This window comes from Acipenser ruthenus, unplaced genomic scaffold (assembly GCF_902713425.1).
Source record: "Acipenser ruthenus unplaced genomic scaffold, fAciRut3.2 maternal haplotype, whole genome shotgun sequence".
Classification (NCBI taxonomy): domain Eukaryota; kingdom Metazoa; phylum Chordata; class Actinopteri; order Acipenseriformes; family Acipenseridae; genus Acipenser; species Acipenser ruthenus.
This window is the reverse complement of record NW_026708216.1, coordinates 60,001-85,113: the sequence shown is the minus strand read 5'-3', so window position 1 is coordinate 85,113 and position 25,113 is coordinate 60,001. Positions and strand designations below refer to the sequence as shown.

The following is a 25,113-nucleotide window of genomic DNA, read 5'->3' as shown; positions in this document are numbered from 1 at the left end:
CCAGCCTATGGGCGAACGGAGAGGAACCAGCCGGCCCCGCCCCTTCTTTTGTGATGTTTTTGATTATCAGCCAATCAGAGGGGGGTATTTTTCTTCCAGCTGAACCAGTTTTTTCACAGCAAAACGAGGACCCCACCGGGGGCTGCCCGCTTTTCCTCCTGACTAAAATGTGTCATTTTTAAAAAAAAAAAAATTTTATTTTATTTAATTACATGTTTTTTTTTCGTTGTTTGTGAATCTGAGCTGCAAGCTATGCGCCGTATTGGAAAACCGTAATACACTTCGGTAATATCTCTCAGATCCAAGCGTTACGCACCCCATTCACAAAGGCAGGTAGCCACTGTTGGATTAGCCGGGGGTTTGATTCCAAAACCGCTGAAATATTCTGAGCCACCCCCGCTAACTGTGTGCTGGAAGGAAAGTGTCGTTTCACAGGAGCTGAAGGAAGGACATCGCGAACTAAAACTGCAGGTAACCGGGTTCTGCAGCCCTGTCTGTCACCTGACACGCAGGGGAAGAGGTCACAATCGGGGCAGCTTCGTGTTTATTACAGCGTGGGTGTTTTGACACAATCTTCGTGAAAGCGGCAGCAATGATGCAAAGACTTTGATCATTTTGTTTTGTAAAAACTGAGACCACCGACCTTTATAAACAGAACAATATCGAAATAATAATACTATAGTGTGTGCATATACATATATATAATTAATGTGTGCAATTGATGAACTGGAAAATCATTTTATAGCACTAACTTTCTCTAGCATGGTAATCGCAATTTGCACCCGTGTTGCTCAGTTCGAGTCTGGATTTGAGCGTGTGTCGGATTTGTGAATTTCCGACAGGCAGCGCGCCGGCCCCCCCCCCGCTCTGGCTGAGCGTTGCTGTGCCGGGTCCTGTATGGGAGCCCGTGCGGGGCTGTGCCGGAGACCCCGCGCTGCCTGCACCTCTATCATCTCGGGTGAGTTTGTTACAATGTAGCGATTTCTCTATAAATCTGTATAACTCTATAAATCCCGCAGCGACGCGGGACGCGGGACGGAAAACACGCACGTTTACCTCCCGCGTCCCGCCAAGGAAATAGTCCGAGCCAAACTCAGCCTTACTGTGGTGTGTTTTTGTTATTTATTAACAAGCTATTTCTACCCCCCCCCCCCTCCTCTCTCTCTCTCTTTCCCCGTATAGAAGAAGCCTTCAGATACCCAAACATTTAACTCAAAAAATGTATACGCCAACCGAACAAAAACAAAACACATAAGCAAAACTGAAGTGAAAAAAGAGAGGCAATCAGGTCCCTTTGTATTTTGCATTGCTTGTTTTTTAAAAAAAAATGCTGGGGATGTAGTTGGCTTGCATTAGTGCGTCGTTTTTTAGAATGCGTTTTATTTTTTCTTAGTTTTCCATAGCTTGTTGGGTGTGTGTGTGTGGGGGGGTAGGGGGTAGGTGTTGTGTATTTCCTTCCTAAAACAGCTACTGTACTGTTAAAATAATAATAATAATAATAATAATAATAATAACAACAACAGTCAGAAAAGTATGTTGTGGTATGTGTTCAGTTCTGGAGGCCGTGCGGGGTGGGAGTTTCGGCTTGCTCAAGTCTGATAGGGGTTTGCGTTCAGTCGTCCGTCCTGTTTATCTTGGGATAGCTCAGTTTTTAATAGTTGTATCATATATATTTTTTAAAAACACTGCCGTCATTTCCGTGTGGTTGGCTGCGGGCCTTGTATCTGACCGGTGTTGTTTTGACGGTAGCGGCGGGTTTATGCGCACCCTGCTCGGGGAGCATTGAAGCAAACGAACCGCTAGTTTGTTATTACAGCGCCGAGCCGAAATCACTCCCCCAGCCCCCCCCCCCCCCCCCAAAAAAAAACACTATACTTGTGAATACCAATAAATAAAAACATGAATTTCACGCACATATGAACTGAGAGGGGACCGATATACTAAACGTATTGCTGTGAGTTTTGGTGTTGTTGTTGTTTGGTATAGAGGCCTATAGATATTTCTGAAGTCCACTTTCCGTTTCGGTTTGTTTATCGTACCTTTGTCAAGGGAAAGTGTTTGAAAACAAACAGTGGAGAGGAACTTGCAGGCTTTTGATGCCATGGCAACCACACTCAATAATTTCTATTTAAATCTATGAATGTGCTGGTGATGTTGCTTACTACGTAGTTAATCGACCTGCTATTCCAAGTTTCTGTTTAAACCTTCTTCAGGCGTCGTGGTATTATTGAGTCTCTGTAAAATCGTTTGTTTTGGGTTTTATTTTCTCTACTGTACATTATCTCGTTTTATTAATGCTAAAACTACAAAGTGCAGGTCATTCGTGTTGTGCTCTTTTTTTTTTGTAAAGCGTGGAACTAATTTTATAATTTTATATTTTATTTCTCATGTTTGACGGGTGATTCTGGCTTCCTTTATATAAAGCTGTACCTGAGTCTCTATAACTGGTTTTAATTTGCTGTCTATTACATGTTAAAGAATGCCTCTATATCAGGGGTCTGCAACCCTCGTCCTGTGAGCTACTGCGCCTGCTGGTTTTCGTTTCAGCCAATCTCTCTGTTACTTAATTGAACCAATTATTGGCCTAATTAGTCAATATTAGCAGGTGTTCGAGATCTCAGAGTTGGACCCCTGCTCTTCATAGTCATAAAATAGTTAGCATGCTTTTCCAGTACAAGTCTCAGAACCTTCGCCACCCTCTGAACTTGGATACCAGCTGTTGCAGTGCTGTGGTCTTTGTTTGTTTTAAGATCTTGGATTTGAAAAATAATACAGGGATGGGAATCAGACTCCTGTTGCACAGCAGTGTCATCCGTTCCAGGTTTTACTACCAGCTTGATCAGCCCCCAGTGTGTCTAGCTAACAAGCTCAGGTGTATCTTATTATTAAACTCCAATGAAGCCAGGAATGGATCACACTGCTGTGCAACAGGAGTCTGATTCACATCCCTGTTTTTTTTTTTTTTTTTAAATGGAAAACGGCTGCTGAGAGGAGTCGGGGAGTGAGCGAGTGTCTCGCTGTGTGTGTCTTAGTGTGTGTGTTTGTGTGTCTCGCTGTGTGTGATGGTGTGTGTGTCTCACTGTGTGTGTCTTAGTGTGTGTGTGTGACAGTGTCTAGCTGTGTGTGTGTCTCGGTGTGTGTGTATCTCTGGCAGACAGGTGAAAATCAACAGTAACTGGTGCATAATCATAATTTGCATGATTCTGATTATTATTACACACAGCAATTCAATATATTCATGAATTATCCCTCTGATGGGTCATTTGCTGCAGCTCCTCCTTGATGCTTGTGTGGAAAGTGAGGAGCGAGGGAGCCCGTTTGAATCTTTCACCGCATGCCCTTGGATTTGCATGGCTGCCAGTGTGAGCCTGTGGCTCTCATGAGCAGGCTGAGAGCTGTTTGCAGCGTGGTTAGTTGATAACGTGCTGTGGCTGTGTTGACGGCTCTCTGCCTCGCTCGGAGCCACGTATCCAGGACACGGTCCTGCTCTCCCAGCCGCACGAGTGTACTCCAGGGCAGGGCAGGGCAGGGAGTCAGAGTTAGCCTGAGTGCATCTTGGTAACCATGTGTGCAGCTCTGTGTGTAAACTGTGAAACCGAGAGAGTGTGGGCGAGCTCTCAGTAACCCTGTGCTGGGTTAGTCACCCCTCTGTCACGCCGCTCAGCTCAATCAAACTGAGCATCAAAAGAAACTCAGCACTTATATCTGGATAAAACTCACTAGATTTGATCGAAAAATGACAGACTCTGTTTCAGAGCAGGTGCAGTGACTTTTTATCGTGCTGATTAACCGTTGACGTCACGAAGACGCTGCAGAATGATCTGTGGATCTCGGGCAGGTGTTGTGACTCTTGGTCTCCCGGTTGGTGGCGTGTGTCTGGTTATACCGTCTCGCCAGTTTTGAAATCGCCGGCTGTGAGCACCCGAGACGGCGAGCCACAGCACGCTGCCCTCGTCCAGCCTCCAACATGCCGATCTCACGAAGGCGCTGCTCTCTCGACAGACGTGGCATGTTGGTTATTTTTCTGTGATTTTCTTTATTGCTTTTATTCAAGCTTGCAATTTAGCAGCTGAAATCACTCCATATCCAGCGTCCAATCAACTCTGTCTCTAATTAGGTGATTAAGTGCTTCAGTCATCGTCACTCAAGCGTGTCATGGTCAAGGATGACCGATCAAGCGATTAAAAAGAAACCAAAAACATTTTGTCAATGTCCATCATTTATTTACCTTATTTTTTATTCGAAAATAAATGTGTTATAATAGTGATAAGATTCTTTTGATGCTCGGTGTGTGTGTATATACAAGCAATTACATTTGATTTTAAACCAAGGCAATTAGTTCGACGTGTTTGTTTTTCTGTTTCTGTAACCAACTAGGAAATGACATAAAAGCACACTTTAGTAAAACTTCAACGAGAAAGACAAACGCGTCAATCAGCCTTCTCTCCAAGCGCAGCCCTGGACTTCCACGGAGAAGGTCTCCGATTCCCGACACATGCAGTAAATCGCGTTGCTATGAAATGACAGGCGTTGCATCCCCAGTTTTAGATTCACAAATAACCATAAAGAAAATATAAAGGTTTTCATAAACGAGTGCTGACAACGCTGTGAATCGTTTCCCAGGCCGTTCAGTCAAGCGCTTAAGTTCGTTATGTTGTTTCAAACTAGTTAAGCTCCTAAATTCTCAGGCAACCAAACCGATATCTTGCTTCTGTTCTGCCGATAGTCGTGACTGACTTCAATCACAAACACAGCAAATATACCGAGTCAAGTTTACACAGAGGTCAACTCGTTTACAGCTAAACATGATACACGCACACGCACACGCACACGCACACGCACAGCACTAGCAACAGCCACGGAAAGGACACACACACTCTGAGACACACACATTCTGAGACACACGCACACACTCTGAGACACACACACACACACTGAGACACACACACACACACACACACACACAGATACAGAAGTGGATATTCTGCTGTTCTCTGTATATACCAGACGTAAATATTTTCACTTGTAATTATTGCCATGAAAATAAATTGCTACAGTCCTCGTGGAAATAAATGTTCATCATTTATTTCTTGTAAAGCTGTATTTCGAATTGTTTTCACTACAGAACAACAGAAGTCAAGATGCGGAAGTATTTACTGGAGCTCAGCCCCGGACCGCTGTGGCTGAATTTAAACGCTGATGTTAAAGGGCTGGAAATAAGATTCCTGTTACTACCAGCTTGATTAACCCCAGTGTGTGTCGTCTTATTAAACTCCCTGTGAAACCAGGAGTGGATCACACTGCTATGCAGCGGGAGTCTGACTCCCAGCCTTGAAGCCCCTCACCAGCCTCTCTCGTGTAACTCTCTCTCTCTCCCTCTCTCTCTCTCTCTCTCAGTTGACATGGATGATGAAGATGGAAGGTGTCTGTTAGATGTTATTTGGTGAGTCTCTTTTCCTCTCTTTCTCTCTCTTTCTTTCTTTCTCTCCCCCTCTCTCCTTCTCTCTCTCCTTCTCTCTCTCCCCTTCTCTCCCTCCCTCTCTCTCCCTCCTCTCTCTCCCCCCTCTCTCTCTCTCTCTCCCTCTCTCTCTCTCCCTCCCTCCCTCTCTCTCTCTCCCTCCCTCTCTCTCTCTCTCTCTCTCTCTCTCTCTCTCTCTCTCTCTCTCTCTCTCTCTCTCTCTCTCTCTCTCTCTGATAATCACAGAGTCCCCAGCACCATGCTGAGGGTGAATCATTATGTACAGCTGTGGCTATAACTTCTGCATCGCCCTGCAGAATGAACTCATTTTGCTTCATGAAGTCGAATGAAACCTGCTGAATGATGTCGCGTTAACATATTGAATTACACTCCACCGCCTTGTAGCTTTCCCACATACTTAACAGAAAAAAAGGGACATTTGGAAATCTAACATGAAATAATGTACTGTACTACTATTATGGCTTCCGGTAGACTTTTTTTGTGATATCATTTTGTAGATTACATGATGTTAAATAAAAGATCTATGTTGATATAGTTTAAAAGAATAAATACAAATAAAAAAACATCCCTAAAATTCTAGGTGTTGCAAAAGTTTTGTCCACAGCTGCAGGTGTGCGGTGCCTGCCTCTGATCGTGTCTGTCTGTCTGTCTGTCTGTCTGTCTGTCTGTCATACAAAGAGTGCAAGAGAATTAAACACACTCGACATGATCAGAGGCAGACACCGCACACTTAGAAACATATTATGACTCCTAACCTGAAACTGACTCTCTCTAATTCTTAAAGAAGTTTTTATTTTCTTGTCAAAGTGTCTCTCTCATCTTTTTTTTTTCTCGTTGTTTTTGTGTCCTCTGCAGTGACCCTCAGGCACTCAATGATTTCTTGCACGGATCGGAGTCGCAGGTACGTTTTAAAGCCGTTTTTTAATTTTTTGATTTTCCTGTTGTTTTCGAGTGGCGTGTTTTTAAAGGCGTGCTCGACTCCTCTTGTGTAAGCCCTGGTGAGTATTCACAGAAGTCTGATTGCAGCGACACTGTTGTGAGTTTGACTATCTCAGCATCTACCAGCTTTGCACCCCTAGCCTTGACTTTGAAGTTATTTACATGTAATATAACACTGCATTAATAATCTCTCTCCTTCCTTCCTCCTCTCCTCTCTCCCTCGCCTCACCTTTCTCTCCTCCCCATCCTCTCTTCTCTCCCCCACTCCTCCTTTTCCTCCTCCCACTCCACTCTCCCCCCTCCTCCGTCCCTCTCTCCTCCCCTTCCACTCCTCTCCCCTCCCTCCAACTCTCTCTCCTCTCCTCCACTCGTTCTCTCTCTCTCTCTCTCTCTCTCTCTCCTCTCCTCCACTCCCCCCTCCTCTCTGTAGCTGGACAGTGATGATCTCTTGGGGGGTTCAGGGGACCCCGCTGGCTCCTTCTTTGTGGGCTCCGTGGTGAGTATGGCTGCTGTCACTCTCAAGACTGTTTCAGTCAAGGTCTGTACAGCGTCTCTCTCTCACTCTCTCACTCTCTCTCTCTCTTGCTCTATCGCTCTGTCACTCACTCTTACTCAAACTCGCTCGCTCTCACTCTCGCTCTCACTCGCTCTCTCACTCATTCTCTCTCTCACTCTTTCTTTCTGAGAGAGAAGTACAGAGAGGTTACTATTGAAAGAAACTCAATGAGTTTATAACAAATGTTTTTATCAATGTTTTCAATATTAGCTATAGTATATGTTTCCTCGCCATTTCCATTCATGTTTAACTGTTTTAAAAACATTATTATTATTATTATTATTATTATTATTATTATTATTATTATTATTATTAATAATATGTTCTGCATTATTCTCTATCATTGCCTTTACATAATAAACGCCTGTGTGTTTATGCAGATTTCAGGGATGGTAATAAGACTCCTATTGCACAGCAGTTTCACCCAGTCCAGGTTTTACTACCGGCTTGATCGGCCCCCAGTGTATAGGCGACTAGCCAAGGTGTCTGATTAAACACAGTGAAACCAGGAATGGATCACACCGCTACGCAACGGGAGTCCTATTGCCATCCCTGGAGTGAAACGTTAATTTGATTTTAACCCCAATCCTATCGCCTCTCCCCTCCCTTCAGCACCACATCCAGGAGCCCCGGTCCTCCACTCACCTGTTAGCCAGCGAGCCCTCGGCCACGGCTGGCGCCAGTGTGGACCTCGACTTCCTAGAGGATGATGACATCCTGGGCTCTCCGCAGGGGGGGGGCGGGCCTGGCTCGGACCAGCCCTGTGACATCCTGCAGCAGAGCCTGGCCGAGGCCAACATCACAGAGCAGAGCCTGCAAGAGGCTGAGGAGGAGCTGGACCTGGGGGCCTTCGGCCTGCCCAGCCTCCCCGAGGGGACCCCCCTGCCCCCGCCCGCCCCCGCCCCCGCCCAGCTCTTCCAGGGTCTGCCCCCCCTCGCCACCCCGCAGGGCCTGGTGAACAAAGCGATAAACGTGCAGCCGTTCATGCAGCATATGGGGCTGGGGAACGTGACCCTGCAGTCTCTCCAGGGGCTCCAAGCCCTGCCCAACGGGGGCCCGGGGGTGGGGGTGGGGGGACCCCTCAGCGGACCTTTGGGGATCAGCCAGATTCAAGTGGTGGGCCAGCAGGTGATGGCTATCCACCAATCCGGGCAGCCCATCCTGGCCAAGTCGATGGGCGGCTACCAGCTGGCCCCCCAGCACTGCGCCCCCCAGCCCCCAGACTCCCTGCAGGCTCTCCAGGGCAAGCCCCCCGGGGGGGCCCTGAACGGGGGCTTCGGGAACGGGCCGGGCCCCCCCCCCTCCCAGGGAGGGGCCACAGCGACGGTGCAGTGCGGCTCCGTCCTGCAGCCCCAGAACATCGTGATCCAGCGCACCCCCACCCCCATCCAGCCCAAGCCCCCCACCGGGGGAGTGATCCAGCCCAAGATCTATCAGCTCTCCCCCAAGACCAGCTTCTCGGCTGGGGGGGCAGGCCCGGGGGGCCAGGCTAGCACCCAGGGTGCGGTTCCACTCTCCGCTCTGCAGGGGGAGGTTGGGCAGAAGCACCAACAGCAGCAGCAGCAGCAGCAGCAGCAGCAGCAGAATGTAGCTTTCGTGGCAGGCAAACCAGGGCAACAGAACTTGGTGCTTTCCACCCCAGGAGGGGCATTCCCTCAAGCCTTGTCTGCCAGCATGTTCAAGCACCACCAGGGTCTGCAGCAGCAGCAGCAGAGCCAGCAGCAGCAGCAGCTGAACAAACCCCTGAGCCTTCATCTCCTCAACCAGACTGGCAGCATCGTCATCCCATCCCAGGCCATGCTCCAGGGGCAGGGCTCCTTCCTGCTGCCCCCGCACCTCTCATCCGCCCTGCAGGGGGGGGGCCAGATCCTCGCCCAGCACCCCGGGGGGGGGCACATCATCACCAGCCAGGGCCCCGGCGGGCAGCTGATCGCCAACCAGATCCTCTCCAACCACCAGGGCCTGGCCGGACAGCTCAACCTGGGGCAAATGCTGGCGTCGCAGGGGCCCCAGGGCCACATCCAGCTATCGGGCCCCATCCAGCTGCAGGGGGGAGGCCAGGTGGGGGCCCACACTTTGTTCCAGATGCCAGTGTCGCTGGCAGGGGGCTCCCTGCAGACTCAGACTCAGTCAGGGGGAGCTGTGATCCAGGCTGTGCCCAGCCCGGCACTGACCGTCCTCAACCAGTCACCGGAGCCCAGCAGTCAAACGCTCGTATCCCGGCAACAACAACACCAGCGATCTGATTCCGGGCTGGCTGGGCTAATGACCAGCAGCAGCAATGAACAGCAGTCCCAGCCTCCTCCTCCTCCTCCTCCTCCCCCTCTCCCTCCCTCTATATTGACAGTACAGACCTCTTCCGGCACTCCTTCCCCCTCCCCTTCTTCTTCGTCAGCAGTGGCATTGTCCTCTTCCTCCTCCTCCTCCTCCTCCTCCTCTCAGCCCCTCCAGATCTCCGCTGTGCACCTCCAGCAACACCAGCCCCCCTCTCTACATAGCCCCGGGCAGATCATCATCAGCCAGCAGGGGGCAGGCATGGTCCTCAGCCAGGAGTCAGTGCAGCGGTTCCTCCAACAGGTCAGTCTCCCTCTGTGTGTGTGTGTCACGATCTCTGTGTGTCTGACTCTGTGTGTGTGTGTGTGTCACTATCTGTGTGTGTGTGTGTCACTATCTGTGTGTGTGTGTGTCACTATCTGTGTGTGTGTGTGTCACTATCTGTGTGTGTGTGTGTGTGTGTCACTATCTGTGTGTGTGTGTCACTCTCTGTGTTTGTCTGACTCTGTGTGTGTCCCTCTGTGTGTGTCTATCACTCTGTCTCTCTGTGTGTCTATCACTGTTTCTGTGTGTGTGTGTCTATCACTCTGTGTCTCTCTCAGTGCCTCTGTTTCTGTGTGTGTGTCTGACTGTGTGTGGATCCCTGTCCCTCTGTGTGTGTGTGTATCACTATGTCTCTGTGTCTCTCTGAGTGCCTCTGTGTCTCTCTGAATATCACAGCCTTTTGCATTGAAAAGCGAGTTGGTCAATATTTGAATGTGAAGCAGTTCCTTTTGCATGGTCTGTGGCTGAAACGTGAAGTTTCTCAGCGTGCCGCTGTTGCAAACCACTGACTGATGGGACGGGCTGCTCTGTGCTGCAGAACCTGTGCTCTGTTCATAGTGGGGATCAGTTTTATTGCCCACATTTTAAAAATGTGGACTATAAAAGTGATCCTAGGTGATAATGCATCTGTAACCCTGAATCTCTTTGTATTTATGGCACAAAGCAGTCAGTTTATAGGAAACACTTTGTCATTTTCATTTATGAAGCTGTACTTGTAGTGGAGCCCATTTAAACATGTTGGCCCTTTCAGCAGCAGCAAGCTCTCTTCCAGGCAGCAGAGAAAGGCGTAAGCCCTGCCTCCAGCTGTGTCCCCGCCTCTGTCATCGTCAGCAGCAGTTCTGACCCCTCCCCCTCCAGCCGCGAGAGCCTATCAGCCGAGGCCAGACCTGGACAAGTCTCCGCCTCCTCCTTTGGCTCTCCACACACTCTGGTGTACCAGGTAGACCCCGCCCACTATCTGCCCTAGCACCTCCCCCCTGCCATCTGGATACTCTAACTCCTCCCCCTGCCAGCTCAATGGTTGCTAACCCCTCCCCTTGATTAAACACCTGCCAGAAGCTCTCTAACTCCTCCCCGATTCTAACTCCTCCCCGATTCTAGTGCTGCCCCTTGCCCCAGTGCAGAACTGTCTAACTCCTCAAACCCCTCCCCTTGATTCTAACTCCTCCCCCTGCTGTAACTCAATAATCTGTCCTTGCCCGCTGTCCTGTGCCTTTGCTTGTCTCTCTCTCTCAGCACTTGCCCTCTCCCCCTCCTCTCCTCACTGCCTTCAAGCTGCTGCTGCTGCTTCTGTCCCCTGCAAAGTTGGGTACATTTGGGGTATAAGGAAACGAGACGGTCTGAGAGCCGCTGCAGGTTTTGCATTCGTTCTGTGAGCCTAATTATTATTATTATTATTCTTATTAATTTCTTAGCAGACGCCCTTATCTAGGGCGACTTATCACATTATTTTTACATACAATTACCCATTTATACAGTTGGGTTTTTACTGGAGCAATCTAGGTAAAGTACCTTGCTCAAGGGTACAGCAGCAGTGTCCCCCACCTGGGATTGAACCCACGACCCTCCGGTCAAGAGTCCAGAGCCCTGACCACTACTCCACACTGCTGCCCTGTAATCTTTCTTATCTTTGTTATCCAGTCATTTATATGAACAAATACAAACACGGCCATTTTTTCTTTTCATCCATTTCAAACAGCGTTTGTGTCCCAGTATTTGAATATGTTGTCCCGTCGCTAATGAATCCGAATCTCTGTGCGAAATCCGTGGCAACTAGGAATGATGCAGGATGGTCTCTCTGTCTCTCGCTAACTCCCTCGTTTCTTTGTTTGTTTGTTTGTTTCTTTCAGATTTCATCAACAGCGCAGCAGCAGCAGCAGTCCAAACCCCTGGGTGCCTCTCCCTCCAACACTCTACCTCACCCCCCCTCCGGCTCAAACAGCCCCCAGCTCCCCCCCCTCATCCTGGGCCAGATGCATTCCCCGCACCCCTCCCGTCCCCCTTCCAGACCCCCCTCCCAGCCCCAGCCCCTCTCCCGCCCCCCCTCGGAACCCCCCCTACCCCGCTCCTGCACCCCCTCACAGCCCCCTCTCTTCATCATCCAAAACCACCCAGGGGGGTCTCCCCAACCCCAACCCCAGCAGCAGCAGCAGCAGCAACAAGGGGGTGTCACTGGCCCTCCCTCTTCAGCACAGTCCCCAGTTATGAGACCCCACTCCCAGTCTCCCTACCAGTTGCCCCCCGCTTCCCAACCGGAGCGCCGGGCAATGGGGTCCCCCCAGCCTCTGCACCTGCAGTCCCCCGAGAGCAGGGCAGGGCTGGCCGTGCCAATGGGACATTACCAGTTCCATTTCCAGCAGCCAGCCCAGCAGCCAATGCAGCAGCAGCAGCAGCAGCAGCAGCAGCAGCAGAGTCCAGGTTTGGGGCTCCAGGCTCAGCCCCCTGCTGCTCCCCCTCCCATGCAGACCCTCCACCTGACTGCAGAGCAGCAGCAGAACCTGCAGCTGGTGGGGGCGCAGCTACAGACACTGTCAACCATCGCTCAGCCCTCCCTGCAGCAGAGGCAGCTGCTGGACAAACTGCTCCAGGTGAGAAGGGGGGAGTAAAGTAGAGTGGCTTGGGGTGGGGTGAGGGAGATTGAGGGGGGGGGGGGGGGGAGGAGATGGCGGCTGCAGAGGCATGCCATTTTTCCTAACTCCTGTCTGTCCTTCTCAGATCCAACACAACATCATCCTTCAGGCGAAGCAGCAGACCCTGTCCTCAAGCCAGGTGCTGTCCCGGTCTGGTTTGACTCAGTTCAGCAGCAACCCCCAGACCTCCGTGCTGGTCAGCCAGCAAGCCCCTCCCCCTGTCTCCATCGCCCCGCCCAGCAGCCAGGCCAAGCCGCCGCCTCCTCAGCCGGACCCCGCCCACTCTGCTGCCGTGACCTCGCAGGGGGCGGGGCCTCCCGCACAGCTGGCCTCTCTGCTGCAGCAGACCTCTGTGGTGGTGAAGACGCCGGGCACTGGTGAGCAGAGCACAGTCTTACTGGGAGCACTGGTCTGTGTGTGTGTTAGAGGCGTTAGGTGTTAGTTTCAACATATCGAGACATTATTATTAAGAAGCAGGCTAATGACAGCACTGGAGAGCTGAGAAGGCTCTGTTGTTGTGTTATTCTCAGTTCTGTCTCCGGGCTGATTTCTGACGGTTTCCCTGCAGGTTCGGGGGTCTCTCCTGCGATGCAGAGCGAAGGAAAGTCATTCCCCTCAGGGGGGGTGCAGATCAAACAGGGGGAGCTCCTCCCCGTACCACAGACCGTGCAGGTGAGTCCAGCTGTCCTCATGCTGTATGTGTGTGTGTGTCTGTCTGTCTGTCTGTCTGCCTGCGTGTCTGTCTGACTCTCTGTCCCTGTCTCTCTGTCCCTGCCTCTCTGTGTCTGTCTGTCTGTCTGTCCGTGCCTCTCTGTGTCTCTCTGTCCGTGCTGACACCCCCTCTTGTTCCAGGGGCAGCCGGGGGTGATCAGCTCAGTGGGGGGTCTCAGTGTGTCGAAGGGGGAGCTGCAGATGCAGGTTTTGGGGGCAGGGGTGCCCCAGATACTGCACACAGCCTCCATGCAGACCCAGCCCCAGGTGAGAGAGAGAGAGAGAGACAGGGAGCAGGAGCACTGAGCTCTGTGTGTGTGTGTGTGTGTGTGTGTGTGTCTCAGCGTGTGTATGTGTCTGTGTTAATTCTGACGCTGGTGTCTGTGTCAGTGTGTGTGTGTCACTGTGTGTGTGTCTCAGTGTGTGTGTGTGTGTCTGTGTTAATTCTGGCTCTGGTGTGTGTGTGTGTCAGTGTGTGTGTGTGTGTGTCGGTGTGTGTGTGTGTGTGCGTGTCGGTGTGTGTGTGTCAGTGTGTGTGTCGGGGTGTGTGTGTGTGTCAGTGTGTGTCAGTGTGTGTGTGAGTGTGTGTGTGTGTGTCAGTGTGTGTGTCAGTGTGTGTGTGTGTCAGTGTGTGTGTGAGTGTGTGTGTGTGTGTCAGTGTGTGTGTGCGTGTCAGTGTGTGTGTGTGTGTGTTTCTGACTCTGTTGTTGATTCTCGTTGTCGTAGTCACAGCTGGGATCCGTGACGAGGCCTTTCTCTGCACCGCCCAGTAAAGAAGCTCGGTAAGAAAAAAAATCATTATTATTATTATTATTATTATTATTATTATGATCAAGCAGACAAACCTACAGTGTGTTGTATATGCAGCCTCTTATCAACCCTTTTCTCTCTCCCTCTCTCTCTCTCAGGATGCTGGAGCAGCTCCGCAGACAGCAGGGGGCAGTGTTGCACCCGGATTACCAGTCTCCCTTCAGCACCTTCGGGGATGCACTGCAAAGATTGCTCCCCTACCACCTGTACCAGGGGACCCCCTCCTCGGGCAAGGACTACACCAGAGGTACTGTACCCCTAACACTGACCCTGTACCCCGGTACACTGACCCTACCGCCTGTACCCCTCTCCCTCTCCCTCTCCCTCTCTGATTTGTAACCCTCTCTCTGTGTTTCAGTGGATGAGGAGTTTGAGAGCGTCTCTGTTCAGCTTCTGAAACGCACTCAGGCCATGCTGAACAAATACAGACTGCTGCTGTTTGAGGAGTCCAGGGTAGGAGGGGCATCCATCTGTCTGTCCGTTCGTCCATCTGTCCATCTATCCCTCCATTCATTCAATTCATTCCATTCATCCCTTGATCAATTCATTCATTCATCATTTCATTAATTCCTCCATGCATTCCATTTATCCCTCCCTCCCTTCCTTCCTTCATCCTTTCCTTCATTCATCCCTTCCTTCCTTCATCCCTCCCTCCCTTCCTTCATTCATCCCTCCCTCTCTTCCTTCATTCATTCATTCATTAATTCATCCCTTCCTTCATTCATTCCTCCCTTCATTCATTCATCCCTCCCTCCCTTCATTCATTCATTCATTCATTCATCCCTTCCTTCATCCCTCCCTCCCTTCATTCATCCCTTCCTTCATCCCTCCCTCCCTTCCTTCATTCATCCCTCCCTCCCTTCCTTCATTCATTCATCCTTTCCTTCATTCATCCTTTCCTTCATTCATCCCTTCCTTCATTCATTCATCCCTTCCTTCATTCACCCCTTCCTCCCTTCATTCATTCATCCCTCCCTCCCTTCATTCATTCATCCCTCCCTTCATTCATTCATTCATTCATTCATCCCTTCCTTCATCCCTCCCTCCCTTCCTTCATTCATCCCTCCCTCCCTCCCTTCATTCATTCATTCATTCATTCATCCCTTCCTTCATTCATCCCTCCCTCCCTTCCTTCATTCATCCCTCCCTCCCTTCCTTCATTCATCCCTCCCTCCCTTCCTTCATTCATCCCTCCCTTCCTTCATTCATTCATCCCTCCCTCCCTTCATTCATTCATCCCTCCCTTCATTCATTCATTCATTCATTCATCCCTTCCTTCATCCCTCCCTCCCTTCCTTCATTCATCCCTCCCTCCCTCCCTTCATTCATCCCTCCCTCCCTTCATTCATTCATTCATTCATTCATCCCTTCCTTCATTCATCCCTCCCTCCCTTCATTCATTCATCCCTCCCTCCCTTCATTCATTCATTCATTCATTCATCCCTTCCTTCATCCCTCCCTCCCTTCATTCATCCCTCCCTCCCTTCATTCATTCATTCATCCCTTCCTTCATCCCTCCCTCCCTTCCTTCCTTCATTCGTTCATCCTTTCCTTCATTCATTCATTCCTTCATTCATTCATCCCTTCCTTCATTCATTCATCCCTTCCTTCATTCATCCCTTCCTTCTTTCATTCATCCCTTCCTTCATTCATTCCTCACTTCATTCATTCATCCCTCCCTCCCTTCATTCATTCATTCATTCATTCATTCATCCCTTCCTTCATCCCTCCCTCCCTTCATTCATCCCTTCCTTCATCCCTCCCTCCCTTCCTTCATTCATCCCTCCCTCCCTTCCTTCATTCATTCATCCTTTCCTTCATTCATTCATTCCTTCATTCATTCATCCCTTCCTTCCTTCATTCATCCCTTCCTTCATTCATCCCTTCCTTCATTCATCCCTTCCTTCCTTCATTCATCCCTTCCTTCATTCATCCCTCCTTCCCTTCCTTCATCCCTCCCTCCCTTCATTCATTCATTCTCGTGCTGCACAAATCGATCGTCCTTGCTGAGCTCTCCAGAGGCGAGGGTCATTGAGGTTGAGATGTGTGGCTCAAGGGTTCTGTCTGTCCTAAATAATAAATACATTTGAATCAAGTGTGAGTTTTCTGTTGACCCCAGTAATTGAAAAATCGGTTTGTACAGCGTGAATGTATTGATTACAACACTATGAACCGTAGACAGTGTCTGACTGTCTGTCTGTCTGTCTGTGTGTCTGTCCACAGCGCCAGGGCCCCTCTGCAGAGATGGTGATGATTGACAGAATGTTTATACAGGAGGAGAAGATGGCTCTATCTCAGGACAAAGTGCTGGTCAAGGAGAGACCAGGTCAGCCTTCAACTGTGCTACTGAACCTACACTGAGTCAAGCAGACCAGCGTTTGGGCTCTAGTGCCTTGATCAGTGTTACTGAAACTAAACTGAGTCAAGCAGACCAGCGTTTGGGCTCTAGTGCCTTCATCAGTGTGAGTGAAACTAAACTGAGTCAAGCAGACCAGCGTTTGGGCTCCAGTGCCTTGATCAGTGTTATTGAAACTAAACTGAGTCAAGCAGACCAGCGTTTGGGCTCCAGTGCCTTCATCAGTGTTATTATTGAGGTGAAACGAGAAGAAACTTGAGTCAAGCTTAGGAAACTAGAACAAGAAATAAAAGTATGAGGGGTAGTCCATCTTTTGAAGCTTTTTTTAATTCATTTTATTTTTCTTTGTCTTTGACAGACGAGTACGTGCTTCCTTCCTGCGTCACACAGGGCCTCTCTACCTCCTCCTCCTCCTCATCCTGCCCGCGGCCACCTGCCTCTTCCAACTCCCCCTCCAGCAGCGCCACAGCCCCGCCCCTCATCACGCCCACCAAGCTGGTCATCAAACACGCCGGGGGGGCGTCGCCCTCGGTCTCCTGGGCCCGGGCCACGCCCCCTCCCTCTGTGACGTCATCGCCGGGGGGCGGAGACGCGGACTCCTTGCCTTCCCGGAGCAGCAGGCCACCGATGAAGACCTATGAAGCTCGCAGGAGGATCGGGCTGAAGCTGAAGATCAAACAGGAGGCTGGCTTGAGCAAAGTGGTGCACAACACGGCGCTGGACCCCGTTCACACGCCCCCCAGCACCCCCAAAACGCACGCGCCGGGCAGCACGGTCATCCAGACTCTCGGCAACGTGACCGTCCCCGGGCCCGGCCCCCTCCCCAGCCAGCCCTTCCCCCCCACGGTGTCCACGGCGACCGGCACGCCCACGGTGATCACGGCCAATCAGGTGAACGGAACCCCGGGCCACCTGGCGGACAGGAAGCAGCCCACGCCCACTTCGTGCCGGCTCCCGCTGCGCAAAACATACCGGGAGAATGTGTGTCCGGCGGGGGCAGAACAGAAATGGGGGGGGGGAGGACACTTTGGGGGCCCCCCCCTGCCCCAAAACACTCCCCCCACGACCCCCACCAGCACCACCACCGCGACTACCGTCACCCCCCAGCAAAGGGCGACTCTGCCCAGGAGACCCCAGACACAGCAGCAAGCGTTGTTAGAGGAAGAAGAGGAGGAGGAGGAGGGAGAGGTGGAGAGGGGCAGGACCGTCATTGCCAGAGTGAGGCTGGAGAAGAAAGGGAGGAGCCCCAGGCACGAGGCTGTGATATTCGGGAAGGATCGGGAGAGGGCCATTCCCAAACAAGAAGAGCTGAAGCAGCTTTCCGGAGCGGAGGAGGAATTCTACAGGGGGGCGATCAAGCAGGAGCCCCCGGACCACTACAGCCCAGGCGGGGGGCTCTTAAACACACACCCAGGCTTCTCCGGCCCTGCCAGGGCTCGGGGAGCAGGACTGGGGGGGTCCCCCGAGGGGGAGGGGGGGGGCAGCTCGTGGGACAGCCCCTTCCCCAGCGCAGCCAAGCGCCGCAAGTTGGAGTCTCTGGATGTGGACAACGCCAGCTTCTCCAGCGGCAGCCCTCCCCAGGATGACTCTCTCAACGAGCACCTGCAGACCGCCATCGACTCCATCCTCAACCTGCAGCAGGGACAGGGGCCCCCCAGACCCCAGCCCGGGCCCTGCAGGGGCCCCTCGAACACACACAGGCAGCAGCAGCAGCAGCAACCGGCCGCAGACCCCACTTACCCCCCCAGGAGCCGCAATGGAGGAGTGGGCAAGGCAAGGACGTATAGTAGATAACAGAGAGGCAGCGGGGGGTGGGTCTGTCTGTCTGTCTGTCTGTCTGTCTGTGTGACGGGCTGGGGGACTGTCTCTCTAGAATTGAGTATTATGACTGTCCGTTTTTTTTTGTTTGTTACTATGACGACGACAGCGTCACTGAACTGAGGAATTCCAGGATCCTTTTGTCGTGTTTCGTTTTTATTATTATTTCTCGTTCTGCTTCAAAACTGAAGAACTGGACTGAGACGGACACACACACACACACACACACACACGCGCACACACACACACACACACGCGCACACGCGCACACACACACACACACACACACACACACACACACACACACACACACACACGCACACGCTTGCCCGCAGTGTGGAGTGCATTCTGGTTTCGACCGGAACTCTGTCTGCTGTTTCCGTTTGCTCAGTTAAAGGGCACATAAGGATTTTTTTATTTTATTTGTGTTTTTACAACTGTTTAAGGTGTGTGTATTGTTTATTTTTTAATTTTTTTTTTTACATTTTGACCACTTTTAACTTTTAAATTGCATTCCCTGCCTCAAGATGGCTTCCCGTGTACCCGCATGGACCTCTCAGAACTACATTTCCCATCATCCTCCTGCTCACTGGTAAATCCATCTCGGTTACATATGTGAGCAGGAGGATGATGGGAAATGTAGTTCTGAGAGGTCCATGCGGGTACATGGGAAGCCATCTTGAGGCAGGGTATGCAATTTAAAAGTTAAGTGGTCAAAATTAAAAAAATAAATAAATAAATAATTAAAACAATACACACACCTTATGTAAACAGTTGGAGCAACACAGGGGAACACAAACAAATAAAAAGGTTCTTATGTACCCTTTTAAGATCAGTGATCCTCAACATCAGTCTTATAATCATGTTTTGTTAAAACCAGTTGTATTTATTATTATTATTATTATTATTATTATTATTATTATTATTTTCTCAGTCCTCCAGTCTGCTAATGCAGAGGTGTCACTCTGTGTGCCCTGTGCTTGAGTCTCAGTATCTTTCCTTTTCACCGTATCTGTGCCAGTCTCTCTCTCTCCTCTCTCAGAAGGGGTGATTATGAAGTATTAGTTAATAATGCACCTTCCTCTCTCATGGTGTAAGAATGTCTTCCCTCGAGTGCTTTCCAGCACACACCATGAAAAAGACCGTCTCAGACGGACTTCAGGACTCGCTGTAAATCATGTTTTAATAATAATAATAATAATAATAATAATAATAATAAACATAAACAGTTTATAGTTGATCCTGTAAAGAAAGCATTCATCGATACACAGTGAAACAATATGCTCCTAGCTAGAACTACAGTTCCCAGCATGCCTCCCCACCTGCTTGCAATGGTGAGGGATGATGGGAGCTGTAGTTCTTTAACTACAAATGATACAGACTTCTTAGATATGTCACAGAAAGAACGCATCGAGATTCATCTGTATACGCTGAGCTTTCTGTTAAGAGAGAACTCCACGTCATATCCTTACTGCAACATGGTCTCAAATCGGTAGAAATACAGATTAACACCCCCCCCCCCCCCCCCCCATGTTAAGGATCCTGGAAATAAAATTTGAAATATAGTACCCTCCAGAGCCCATTTTTGTACTGTATTTATTGTGTATAATGTTATAATGTTGAATTCAATTTCTTTTTTCTTCTTTTTTTTTTTTAAAGAACTATGTACATTTAGTAAAACTGTAAATTAAATTGCTCCTTTTTAAAAAGTGCAATGTATTTTGTTTGTTTTCTGACATTTAAATACAGTTTCAAAATGAACTTGTATCTTGAGTCGGCACGCCTTTTTTTCTGTCTCTATCTCTATTTAACATGGGGAATAAGGTCCATTTCCACTAGAAGTCTCTCAGCGTCTTCAGTGTAAATTCAATGGCAAACGTTTCCACTAGAAGTCTCTCTCAGCGTCTTCAGTGTAAATTCAATGGCAAACGCTTCCACTAGAAGTCTTTCTCAGTGTCTTCAGTGTAAATTCAATGGCAAACGTTTCCACTAGAAGTCTTTCTCAGTGTCTTCAGTGTAAATTCAATGGCAAACGCTTCCACTAGAAGTCTTTCTCAGTGTCTTCAGTGTAAATTCAATGGCAAACGTTTCCACTAGAAGTCTTTCTCAGTGTCTTCAGTGTAAATTCAATGGCAAACGCTTCCACTAGAAGTCTTTCTCAGTGTCTTCAGTGTAAATTCAATGGCAAACGTTTCCACTAGAAGTCTTTCTCAGTGTCTTCAGTGTAAATTCAATGGCAAACGTTTCCACTGGAAGTCTTTCTCTGCGTCTTCAGTGTAAATTCAATGGCAAACGTTTCCACTAGAAGTCTTTCTCAGTGTCTTCAGTGTAAATTCAATGGCAAACGTTTCCTCTAGAAATCTTTCTGTGTCTTCAGTGTAAATTCAATGGCAAACGTTTCCACTAGAAGTCTTTCTCAGTGTCTTCAGTGTAAATTCAATGGCAAGCGTTTCCACTAGAAGTCTTTCTCAGCGTCTTCAGTGTAAATTCAATGGCAAACGTTTCCACTAGAAGTCTTTCTCAGTGTCTTCAGTGTAAAAAAACCCCTCGTTTTCTACATTATAACCCACGTTGACAACATAACACGTTTTAATTTTTATTTTCACACTGTCCTTCTTTCTGTGAACACCAGAGGGCACTAACCACCAATTATTATTTAATTTGTTTTTATAAAAGGCGTATAACTACCCCTAAGAAGAAAACACAGCCCACCTAGTGTAGATCTGAAAAACGAGCCGATTCCTTTACACAGCTGCATAGAGAAGAATGGGGGCGGGGCCAGTCCCTCATTATCATAATATATGTTAATCGCATTCCAAGCACAGCCCCTGGACTTTTTCTATCTGCTACAGGGATAAGAATTCTTGGATCGCCACAGTTTAGTGGGAGCTGGTGCACGGTGCTTACTGGTTTCAGTGGTTTTAAACCAGAATCATTCTCTTTACCGGATAACAGAACAGCAAAGGGCAAATCCTGCTTCGTGATAAAACTTGTGAATATTGTTGCTGAAGTTGTTAGGCTGTTTTTTTTCTATTTTCTGCGGGTGTTTGTGTCTCTCCAGTCCTGAGATCCGATTCGAGGGGGTCCGCTTCTCTAAGGTGACGCGTTTACTTTTCTTAATATCTCCAGAGAGACCTTTCCAGCGAGACGGGATTTGTGTAAAAATCTTATTGAGTAGAGAATATTATTCTAATGCTGACTGTATTAAATAATAATAATAATAATTATTATTATTATTATTATTATTATTATTATTATTATTATTATTATTGTTGTTATGTTGTCAGTTTGCAATCGTTGTCCTTGATACTTAACTTTAGCGCAAAACAAAGTTTTTAAAAAAAAGTTTGTTTTTTTCACTTCACTACGAACTTTTGCAGTTTTTATTTATTTGTTTATTTATTTATTTAAAAATTGACACATTTTTTCATTTCCAAATGCATAGTTTTTTTCTGAATTTTTTTTTTTTGTTGTTGTTTAGTAAATCACCTTTTTTTTCAAAGGTTTCCTTTTTCCCTTTTTTTTCATTTTATAGCAAGTTTGATAAACTTTGAAAAAGACAAAGACAGGCAGGCAGGGCGAGGCAGTGGGAGTGTCTGGGCAGACAGAGAGACAGACAGACAGACAGGCTGACAAACTGACAATACACTTACTGACAGTATAGTGAAACACAGACAGACAGTAACAGTACCGTTCCACGTTCACAGACAGACATCGAGAGACAGTCCAGAAACACACAGACAGAGACTGTCCAGCGACACACAGACAGAGAGAGAGAGAGACAGTCCAGCGACACACACACACACACACACACAGACAGACACACACATACAGAGCGACAGCCCAGCGACACACACACACAGACAGAGAGAGCGACAGTCCAGCGACACAGACAGACAGACTGACGGACAGCCCTCCAGCAGCGATGTCTCGTTGGAAGGGCCAGCGCGAGAGGGACAGGAAGCCTCTGGAGGTGATCCGCACGGTGACGGAGGGGCTGCAGTCTCTCTACCAGAAGAAGCTCCTCCCCCTGGAGCAGCACTACCGCTTCCACGAGTTCCACTCGGCCGCGCTGGAGGAGGCGGACTTCCACAACAAGCCCATGGTGCTGGTGGTGGGGCAGTACTCCACCGGCAAGACCACCTTCATCCGCTACCTGCTGGAGCAGGACTACCCGGGCAGCAGGGTGGGGCCGGAGCCCACCACGGACTCCTTCACCGCCATCATGCACGGGGAGGTGGAGGGGCTCATCCCGGGGAACGCTCTCATCGTCGACCCCAACAAACCCTTCCGCAAACTCAACCCCTTCGGAAACACCTTCCTCAACCGGTGAGTACCGCGCCCCTCTGAGCGTTACAATGCTTTACCGCGCCCCTCTAAGCGTTACAATGCTTTACCACGCCCCTCTGAGCGCTACAATGCTTTACCGCGCCCCTCTGAGCGTTACAATGCTTTACCGCGCCCCTCTAAGCTTTACAATGCTTTACCACGCCCCTCTGAGCGCTACAATGCTTTACCGCGCCCCTCTGAGCTTTACAATGCTTTACCACGCCCCTCTGAGCGTTACAATGCTTTACCACGCCCCTCTGAGCGTTACAATGCTTTACCACGCCCCTCTGAGCTTTACAATGCTTTACCACACCCCTCTGAGCTTTACAATGCTTTACCGCGCCCCTCTGAGCGTTACAATGCTTTACCGCGCCCCTCTGAGCGTTACAATGCTTTACCGCGCCCCTCTGAGCGCTACAATGCTTTACCGCGCCCCTCTGAGCGCTACAATGCTTTACCGCGCCCCTCTGAGCGTTACAATGCTTTACCACGCCCCTCTGAGCGCTACAATGCTTTACCGCGCCCCTCTGAGCGTTACAATGCTTTACCACACCCCTCTGAGCTTTACAATGCTTTACCGCGCCCCTCTGAGCGTTACAATGCTTTACCGCGCCCCTCTGAGCGTTACAATGCTTTACCACGCCCCTCTGAGCGCTACAATGCTTTACCGCGCCCCTCTGAGCGTTACAATGCTTTACCACGCCCCTCTGAGCGTTACAATGCTTTACCGCGCCCCTCTGAGCTTTACAATGCTTTACCACGCCCCTCTGAGCTTTACAATGCTTTACCACGCCCCTCTGAGCTTTACAATGCTTTACCACACCCCTCTGTGCTTTTCACTGTTCTTTAGGCGAAGCATAGGGAAGCATTGTAAAGCACAGAGAGGTCTGGTAAAGCATAGGGAAGCATTGTAAAGCACAGAGAGGTATGGTAAAGCATAGGGAAGCATTGTAAAGCACAGAGAGGTCTGGTAAAGCATAGGGAAGCATTGTAAAGCACAGAGAGGTCTGGTAAAGCATAGGGAAGCATTGTAAAGCACAGAGAGGTGTGGTAAAGCATAGGGAAGCATTGTAAAGCACAGAGAGGTGTGGTAAAGCATAGGGAAGCATTGTAAAGCACAGAGAGGTGTGGTAAAGCATAGGGAAGCATTGTAAAGCACAGAGAGGTCTGGTAAAGCATAGGGAAGCATTGTAAAGCACAGAGAGGTCTGGTAAAGCATAGGCAAGCATTGTAAAGCACAGAGAGGTCTGGTAAAGCATAGGCAAGCATTGTAAAGCACAGAGAGGTATGGTAAAGCATAGGGAAGCATTGTAAAGCACAGAGAGGTCTGGTAAAGCATAGGGAAGCATTGTAAAGCACAGAGAGGTATGGTAAAGCATAGGGAAGCACTGTAAAGCACAGGGAGGTATGGTAAAGCATAGGGAAGCATTGTAAAGCACAGAGAGGTGTGGTAAAGCATAGGGAAGCATTGCAAAGCACAGAGAGGTCTGGTAAAGCATAGGGAAGCATTGTAAAGCACAGAGAGGTCTGGTAAAGCATAGGGAAGCATTGTAAAGCACAGAGAGGTCTGGTAAAGCATAGGGAAGCATTGTAAAGCACAGAGAGGTCTGGTAAAGCATAGGGAAGCATTGTAAAGCACAGAGAGGTCTGGTAAAGCATAGGGAAGCATTGTAAAGCACAGAGAGGTCTGGTAAAGCATAGGCAAGCATTGTAAAGCACAGAGAGGTCTGGTAAAGCACAGTGAAAAATCACTGATAGAGGAAACTCCACACAGGGGCTGTGAGCGGGGTTGACGTCATCGCTGAGTGCTGATGCTATCACTGTGCTCTGTGTTCATTGTTTCACAGAGGATGTTAATTAGTGGCTGGTCTGTATTTGCTGCAGGTTGATCCTTCCTTGTGAAAGAGCAGATTGGGCCTTAACCCTTTCACAGGGCTGGAAATAAGACTCCTGTTGCACAGCAGTGTCACCCAGTCCAGGTTTTACTACCAGCTTGACTGGCAGGTAACAAGCTCAGGTGTGTCTTAATAAACTCACAGAAATGGATCAAACTGCTGTGCAACAGGAGTCTGATTTTCATCCCTGACTTACCTGGTTAAATAAAGGTAATGAGTGATTAATATTTTTAATTACAAATAAATAAAATACAAAAACAAACAAACACAAAATTGACTTCCAAGATTCTAATTCTTGATTGAAATTATGTTAATTAACATTTCTTAACAATTAAAAAGGCAGCTTATATTAAGAATACTGACCATTCATTTTTCGTTCAGTTGTGCTTATTTTAAAAACACTGAACGATGAGAGAGAGAGAGAGCGAGAGAGAGCAGGGAGGGAGAAAGGAATGTTTAGCTTAAGTGAAAAATTAACATGAACTCTGAATCAGAGAGAGAGGGAAGCAGTGTGGCTTTAGTGGAGCTGAGGAGGGACTGGGAGAGAGGGAAGCAGTGTGGCTCTAGTGGAGCTGAGGAGGGACTGGGAGGGAAGCAGTGTGGCTCTAGTGGAGCTGAGGAGGGACTGGGAGGGAAGCAGTGTGGCTCTAGTGGAGCTGAGGAGGGACTGGGAGGGAAGCAGTGTGGCTCTAGTGGAGCTGAGGAGGGACTGGGAGGGAGGGAGGGAAGCAGTGTGGCTCTAGTGGAGCTGAGGAGGGACTGGGAGGGAAGCAGTGTGGCTCTAGTGGAGCTGAGGAGGGACTGGGAGGGAAGCAGTGTGGCTCTAGTGGAGCTGAGGAGGGACTGGGAGGGAAGCAGTGTGGCTCTAGTGGAGCTGAGGAGGGACTGGGAGGGAGGGAGGGAAGCAGTGTGGCTCTAGTGGAGCTGAGGAGGGACTGGGAGAGAGGGAGGGAGAGGGGGGGGTTTCTGATTGAAATGTAAAAGCTATTAAA

The 25,113-nt window shown here is 49.3% G+C and overlaps 2 protein-coding genes across 7 annotated transcripts in view; both read left to right on the top strand.

Annotated features, from left to right (window-relative positions):
- The first annotated feature begins 88 nt into the window (after positions 1 to 88).
- LOC117965992 (BRD4-interacting chromatin-remodeling complex-associated protein-like) lies at positions 89 to 19,658 on the top strand. Of its 5 annotated transcripts, none has more exons than XM_059020334.1 (15): positions 89 to 471; positions 5,398 to 5,443; positions 6,335 to 6,380; positions 6,849 to 6,914; positions 7,587 to 9,551; positions 10,324 to 10,512; positions 11,423 to 12,160; positions 12,288 to 12,579; positions 12,771 to 12,874; positions 13,055 to 13,180; positions 13,640 to 13,695; positions 13,822 to 13,970; positions 14,082 to 14,176; positions 15,947 to 16,049; positions 16,438 to 19,658. In XM_059020334.1, the coding sequence occupies exons 2-15, from the start codon at positions 5,403 to 5,405 to the stop codon at positions 17,871 to 17,873; spliced, it is 5,406 nt and encodes a 1,801-aa protein (XP_058876317.1). In that variant the 5' UTR covers positions 89 to 471; positions 5,398 to 5,402; the 3' UTR covers positions 17,874 to 19,658. The 5 variants fall into 5 exon arrangements, with proteins under 5 accessions (XP_058876317.1, XP_058876316.1, XP_058876315.1 ...); XM_059020333.1 differs by lacking the exon at positions 89 to 471 and adding an exon at positions 485 to 958 and having other exon boundaries at positions 10,327 to 10,512; XM_059020332.1 differs by lacking the exon at positions 89 to 471 and adding an exon at positions 485 to 958.
- A 1,080-nt stretch (positions 19,659 to 20,738) lies between these two features.
- LOC131730045 (EH domain-containing protein 2-like) overlaps positions 20,739 to 25,113 on the top strand; it is a 14,881-nt gene continuing 10,506 nt past the window's right edge. Inside the window, exons 1-2 of one of the 2 annotated variants that reach the window (XM_059020330.1) lie at positions 20,739 to 20,995; positions 21,433 to 22,226. In XM_059020330.1, the coding sequence (XP_058876313.1) occupies positions 21,823 to 22,226 (404 nt within the window). In that variant the 5' untranslated portion in view covers positions 20,739 to 20,995; positions 21,433 to 21,822. Of the gene's footprint in view, positions 20,996 to 21,400; positions 22,227 to 25,113 lie in introns of both variants that reach the window. The other variant, XM_059020331.1, reaches the window with a different exon arrangement.

Bases quoted from the DNA above. Each gene is read 5' to 3' on its own strand.
- LOC117965992 (XM_059020332.1), top strand. From the start codon at position 898: ATGGGAGCCCGTGCGGGGCTGTGCCGGAGACCCCGCGCTGCCTGCACC. The intron at 6,915-7,586 runs GTGAGTATGGCT...CCCTCCCTTCAG, and splicing joins CCTTCTTTGTGGGCTCCGTG to CACCACATCCAGGAGCCCCG. The intron at 12,875-13,054 runs GTGAGTCCAGCT...CTCTTGTTCCAG, and splicing joins CCGTACCACAGACCGTGCAG to GGGCAGCCGGGGGTGATCAG.